The 7,156-nt window shown below is 44.6% G+C and overlaps 1 protein-coding gene across 3 annotated transcripts in view; it reads left to right on the top strand.

Moving 5' to 3' along the window:
• The first annotated feature begins 531 nt into the window (after window positions 1–531).
• The window catches only part of ESYT3 (extended synaptotagmin 3), a 63,376-nt gene continuing 56,751 nt past the window's right edge, over window positions 532–7,156 (top strand). The window contains exon 1 of one of the 3 annotated variants that reach the window (XM_038420948.2): window positions 532–1,003. In XM_038420948.2, coding sequence (XP_038276876.1) covers window positions 671–1,003 — 333 coding nt within the window. In that variant the 5' untranslated portion in view covers window positions 532–670. The remainder of the gene's footprint in view (window positions 1,004–7,156) is intronic. The other 2 variants (XM_038420947.2, XM_038420945.2) reach the window with 2 other exon arrangements.

Here is a 7,156-nt window from a genome sequence, read left to right as displayed (position 1 = left end):
CTTCCCAGTATTTCTGCCCCAGCTTCTTACACCTCAATGTCCCCCCCCCCTCCCCAAGTCATTAAATCTCCTTCCCAAGGTAGGTTTTTCTTGCTTTCCTCGTGTCCTCCTGCGATCCTTCGCTCGTCCTCCCTCCCATGTCCCTTTCCCTAGGCAAACTCTTTCCTTCCTCCTAACCGTCTCCCTTTCTCCAGCGATGACTCCCCCTGTCCTCCTTCCCTCGTTTTCTCCTTCCCCCTCTCCTGCTGTCCTGGTCTCTCCTGCCCCCATCCCTTCCGTTCCCCAAGCGCCTCATTTATTTAAACCCGCCCTCTCCTGCCCCAGCTCGCAGCTCCGCAGCCCTGGCTCCGCTCTTGCGCCAGCCTTTGCTGGGGAGGTGACGCCACCTGCCCCAGCCCGCTCCCGAGGCGGCGGGACGCTCCCCTGCAGGGGGCAGCAGAGGGCAGGGAGCGCCGCTTGCCGCCGCCGCGGACCCGGCGCCTATCGCCGCGCCCGGGGGGGGGGGGGGGCGGAGCCGCCGGGGCTCCGCACCGGGAGCGGCTCCCGCCCCGCCTGAAGAGCCGAGGCCCGCGTGGAGCAGGCGGGCGGGAGCTGGGGCCCCGCTCCGGAGCAGCTGCGCCGACTTTGGGTGCCCGTCGCCGAGCGCTGCGGAGACTCGGCTCGAGCCGCCATGCAGCCCCCGGCTGCCGCTACACCTGGCGAGCCCCGCGGGCCAGCGCCGTGCGCCTCCGCCGGGCAGCAGCAGCAGGAGCCGCCCTGGCTCCTCCAGGAGCTCGGCGCCTTCGTGGCCCGGGCGCTCTTCTGCCTCGCCCCGGTCTACCTGGCCGGCTCCCTGGGGCTGAGCTCGAGCTGGGTGCTGGCGGGCTTGGTGCTGTGGATGTGGTGGCGGCGGAACCGGCGCGGGAAGCGAGCCCGGCTCTCGGCGGCGTTGGGGCGGCTCGCGGAGGAGGAGGCGGCGGCGGCGAGGCGCCGGAGCGTCGCTTTGCAGCACCTGCCTGCGGGGGTGAGTGCGGGGCGGAGCGCCCGGCCCGCACGGGGGGCCCCGCACCTCTCCGGCTGGCGGGGTCCGGCCGGGAGCCGCTGGGTGGCGTGTTGGAGGCGCGAGCTCCTCGCTCTGCCAATGGCCCGTGTCGCCTTCATAGGCTGCCGGGGAGCCTGGGTCAGCGCAGCTTCTGCTGTTGGCCGTCTGGCTCCAAATGACAGCCCTGGGCCCCATCCCTGTAACTTGAAGGGTGTTTCTTGTAGCAGGACCCAGGTTTGGGGAGGAGGGTTGGATTGCCTCTGTTGGGGAAACTTGTCGCTTGGCTCATTGTGAAATACCTGAGAAATCTCTTGGGGCTGGGATAAGTCCGTTCTGCCAGGGGGAGTCAGCTGTGACCCAGAAGCGGTGGAGCAGCAGCAGGGTGATCCTGGCCATCTTCCTTGACTTGGGACTTGTAAAACGAACAGAGTTGTGTACACGACACAGTTCTCCGCTGCCTATGGTTTTGCCCGACTCTGAAACGGGGACACCATTATCCCGAAACAGTCAGTTTCTGACTGTCCGATGCATCCCACGAAGTGAGCTGTAGCTCACGAAAGCTTTATGCTCAAATAAATTTGTTAGTCTCTAAGGTGCCACAAGTCCTCCTGTTCTTTTTACAGTCAGTACTATACCTGCCAGTAAGCCCTCCTGAGAATTTTTACAGCTTTACAATTCTGTTTCCCCGTTTTAAAATGTCTTTCTGCTTTCTTGTGGGAAAGGCCCACATAAACAGTTGGTTAAGTGAACGATATACAGAGGAAACAGCAAAACTGGCTATACACATACTCTGAAATGTACAAAATAAATGTAAAAATAAATACTTTCTCTCCAGTTTTTCAACTTCAGCAATTGTTACTTATAACCATAGTAAGGAAAACGCTTTCAGACGTCAGTATGACTTAAGTTGCTGATGCCCCATTACCATGAACCACATCTGCCCAATGGAAAGGGTTTCCTACATGCCTGACTGTAGTTACTGGATCTGTCCTAAGTAACTTTATTATCATCAAAATCCTTTTTATAAAATGAGAAGCTGTTGTAAAATTCCTGGCCTGTAAAGTGTATCTCTTGCGCAACAGCTTGGGCGATAGCAACCAAAACAACTAGTTCCCACACGAAGGTATTGACAGCCTGTGTCTAGTTCCTTCTCTCGAAAGTACTTCCTGTCATTAGATCATATGGAGGCATCTGGCTTTGCCTTTATGCAGCTATTCAACTTATTTACATATGATGGTGACTGCTACAAAAGGAATTTGTACATCAGACTTTTTGATAAAGAGTTCTGCTACTTTGAGGCCCTTGTAAAGGTCAGGTGTTACCTTTGCTTGCTTGCAACACATGGGGAAATAAGTATTTATGCTGGCTACAGAGTTGCTGGATCTGTACATGCAGACATTTTCCTCCTTGCTTAAATAAACTGGAATATGTACCAGGATATTGTTGAGAGGTGAAATAAACCCAACAGTAGTTTCTTAGGGCAGAAAAAATGTCTGTCTTGCATTACTGTGGAAAGTGAATATTAATCTGAAAGCTTTAATATTTAGTAAAAAGAAAAGGAGTACTTGTGGCACCTTAGAGACTAACAAATTTATTAGAGCATAAGCTTTCGTGAGCTACAGCTCACTTCATCGGATGCGTTTGGTGGAAAAAACAGAGGACTAATATTTAGTGAAAGACACTGTATGGATTCATGTAACGGGTAGGGGATGATGCCTCCCCGCCAGTGACTCCTGTTTCAGATGCACACTATTGAAATATCTGGGATGCATTGTGTTAAGTGTATTTTTCTCCAATCTTAACTATTTATTTCAGAATCTTGCTCATCCAAAAAATCTTTTCTATCCTCTATATTACCATTAACCTCCAATCCCCATAAACATAACTTCTGCATTTATAAAACATTTAACAAACTGATGCTGTCAGGTTACGACTTAGACAGACAAACTTCAAACAGGTTTCTGTATTTTTTTTTTTTTACCAATTTCTAAATTATTCAACTTGAAATGCCATAAATTTAAATGTACTCCTAACTCTGTGTGTTGTTTTGTTTGTTTGTTTGTTTGTTAGTTAGTTTGTTTTGGTGGCTCATTCTCTGTAAAGTCTGTTTGGATAATGAAAACTGATTAGTCAATTTCTCTTATGGTCAGCATGGCTTTCTGACATAGCCGGATACTGTTATGTTCGCTTACACATGCAGCAGAGGAATGTTTTGTCTTTTAGAAAATAAAAGAATAATAAATGGAGGCATTTCCACTGATAGAAACATGTAGCAAACTCTCATACAAAGGCTACGTTTTGGGCTGTAAATTGACATGGCAGTAGCCCAGATCCTGGAAGGCTCTGGTGGCCTTCAACTCTCACTGTCTTCAGTGGTTTCAGAATAGCAGCCGTGTTAGTCTGTATTTGCAAAAAAGAAAAGGAGTACTTGTGGTACCTTAGAGGCTAACAAATTTATTTGAGCATAAGCTTTTGTGAGCTACAGCTCACTTCATCGGATGCATCCGATGAAGTGAGCTGTAGCTCACGAAAGCTTATGCTCAAATAAATTTGTTAGCCTCTAAGGTGCCACAAGTACTCCTTTTCTTTTTTGTCTTCAGTGGGAGAGGAAAGTGCCTAGCACCTCACAAGACTGGGTCCGGGGTGTGTGTGGGTGTGTGTTTGTGGTGTGTTTAAACTAATCTTATGCTTCTGCCCTACAAGGATTTTCTGCCTCTTTTCTGCTGGCCCCAGTGTTCCATTTGTAGGCGGGATTTCTGATTTACTTTGGAGCCTTTGCCCATATGAATACAACTTGAAAGATTAATAAATGCATTGTTGCCAATGATTGCTACTTAATCATGAGTCTCAGGATGTTTGGTGTGTCTTAAATCTCATCTGATGGAATCAAGAGATTCCCACGTAATCTCAACTATCCTTTTATAAGAGGGTTCAGTTTAGATAACTTGTCTCAGTTAGTGTAGATTAATCAGATAGATTAGCACAATGCAGAAGGGGTCAATACTTTATCCAAATTGGGGAAACAGATTTGCAGCTCCTTTCTATTCCAAAGGTAGAAGTGAGTTTATAATTTTTTTTTTATGCCCAACTTGTTTACAATAGATAGAAAACTCCCCAGGTGTTACCTCACTAACACAAACCCTTTAATCCCTTTTCTTGTGTGGCTTCATAACTTAATTTCAGGGTACCAAGGCATCTGCACCAATTATTCCTAATACTAAATTTTGTCTTGGTATACATATACCAATTATCCTTGCACCCAGTTTATATTTGGTATCCTTTCTAAATGGCTTTGCATACACAAACAATAGAGGTTATACAGTTCACCTGCTTTATGCACTGAAATGTGGCATAAATGAAAAGCATGGTGGGAATCTAATTCATAGTTACACAAATTACCATAAGTGTGGGGAATACTAAACATTCTAAAAATATTATGAGTTTGGTTAACAGGCCAAACAATGTGGTATTCTTTTAAGTAAGCTTCTAGTTTTCATGGTTGTGGAGAAAAGCTTGAATATAAGCAATGTGCCCTAAAAGCTTCACAGCTAGAAGATAAAGAGAGAGAACACAAGTTGTTGGGGGTTTTTTGAGGCTTGACTCTTGATTTTTTTTTGAATGGTTGGGATTGGCAATACTGATGGGTAAAAACAGAACTTCCTTGTCAAACGATGCTAGGAACTAAGATTTAATAATAAAACAAACAAAACCTAGCATCTACTTATTTTTCACCTTCCTTTCTCCTGCTATTTCTGGTCTGTTTCTCTTCCATATATGTGGTTTTTATTCAGCCTTCTAATCTTTGCTCAGTTTTACATTTGAGACTTAGATTCTAGCTTGCTTTTTAAACTTTAGTTTGCCTCACTTTCTAGCTCTCTTCTTTCCTTCTGACTTTTTTTCTTTTGTCCATTTTTCTCCTTTTTTTTTTCTATTTACTTTTTTTCTGTTTAGCTGTTCCCTAGCTATTTTTCATCTCCTTTGTGCCACTTATCTTTACTTAGTTTCTCTTTAGATTTTGCTTTCTGGTTATTAGACCAGTTTTCAAAGTTCTTCTTAGGGTTCTTCTTAGACCCTTCCTCCCTCAAGGTTTTTGAAAGCCTTCAGATAGGAACACACCTTTATAGAGCTATCTTTACCATAATCTCCTTCCCTTCTAATATTCGGAGGTGGGAGTGTGAATCAGACTCAAATTGTGTCAAGCTAGGATTTCAGGAATAATTTAATTATGGTGTAAAGTCTACTAAAGACATTGAATGTAAAACTGCAGTGCTGGCCTAGGTGTGCTCTGTAATGGGCTTCCCTTGGCTCAGAACAATACTTCATTATGGTAAGATCTGAAAGATCAGATGAGGGAGCCCTGCTAATTTACAGGGATAAATGAAAAAAATCATGGCATGTAATTAGGTCCATTAACCAGCAACAATCAGCAGGACACCTGACTAATCAACAAGAGAAAACTAGCCTACATTTAGATGTGGCTCAGACTTAGCATTGTAAGGGCTCTTGAACCTAAACATGTATCTGTCTTGAGAGCTGACCTATAATGGATCAAGCTAAAAGATTCCTAGGTTGTAAAAATGGCTCTAAGCTGTGAATTTTGACTCTGGAGTCTGTTCACCACCTTTGACTCTGGAGTCAGATCTAGGGTTTGGGAGTATTTGCAGTGTCCAGTTCTGGCTTTGGTCCATCTCTGAGGATACAGTTTGTTTATAAATTGACCTTTGCTATAGTATGAAATGTATAGTGACTTTAAAGTTACTCTCTAGCCTATTGCCTATCCTTGTGCATGTGCACAAGTTGTTTACAAAGATTGAAAATGGTCTTTGAGAATAGTCCTTCCCAGCTCTCAACATACTGAGGCTCCAACTTGGGATGTAGACCCAAAATGCCAGACATAAAAGATAGTATAGTGCAGGAGGCTTCAAACAATTATCTTGTGCAAAGTGACATCAACTGAAATCTAGTTAATGCTACTCCTGCTGTTTTCAGTGGTTTACAACCACATATTCCTGTTTTTAGGAGATCTCCTTTCCCTCTGTGTGAATGAACAAACACTGTTTGTTTTGCTTTCTAGACAGAGAAAATAGTCAAACTGACTTTGCAAAATGTTTAATTTCACTTTCGTCCCCATGTTGATCAGCTGTCATCGTAGCATTTGCAGTCTTGGAAGAATACAGGCAACAATGTTCAAATACACTCACTAAGTCTCATGCTAATGTAAAACTACATGTAACCTAACTATGGGAATTCCTTGCATCACATTATCAGGTATACAGTGTGAGGCCTTTTTTAAAGGCCTATTAGCAACTCCTTATTTAGGCAAAACTGGCCATAAAATCCACAAAGAACAGGAGTACTTGTGGAACCTTAGAGGCTAACTAATTTATTATTTAGCCTCCAAGGTTCCACAAGTACTCCTGTTCTTTTTGCGGATACAGACTAACACGGCTGCTACTCTGAAACTTAAAATCAGCATGGTTTTGTTTCCTGGGCATAGTGCTGGTTGTGTACCACTTGCTGAAATCAGTATTCCTAGGAAACCCTACAGGCGCACACTTGTGTAATATTTGAACAGATCACTTTATCATTTCAGACATGTCAGAATCTCTGTTGTTTTGCAGCCACGGCCATAAATAAGTGTTTCCAGCCTCTGGGGAAGGAGTGGATGTGAAAAAACTAATAGTCTTTTCAATGAATAATAATTAGCACTTGCCAAGTATTTTGATCTTCAAAGCTCTTTTCAAACACTTGCTAGTACTTTCAGCATTCCTGATACGTTGGCAAGTGTCATCCCTATATTACAGATGGGGAAACTGACTTTGACCATTTAAACACCTATGTAGACAATCTAATTCTGGTATGGCATTGAGCTTGTGAGTACCTGGCTGCTAATCCTGGGCTTACCTGTCTAAGATTTGGTTCAGGGAATGTCTTGTTGTATGCCTTCCCTCGCCCCTCCTCTATGCAATGCGTGTGATGCTGTTACATTGTCAGAGCTTGCTGCCATTGAAGTCACTTGGAGTTTTGGTACTGACTTAATTAGGGACAGGATTTAGCCTGGAATCTGTACTGTGTAGTGAGAAAATGGAGACAGACATGTTCTTCTGCTTGCAGCTACTGCAGGATCCAGGTGTA

The sequence above is a fragment of the Dermochelys coriacea genome, chromosome 11 (assembly GCF_009764565.3).
Source record: "Dermochelys coriacea isolate rDerCor1 chromosome 11, rDerCor1.pri.v4, whole genome shotgun sequence".
Lineage (NCBI taxonomy): Eukaryota > Metazoa > Chordata > Testudines > Dermochelyidae > Dermochelys > Dermochelys coriacea.
This window is presented reverse-complemented; position numbering and strand designations above follow the sequence as displayed.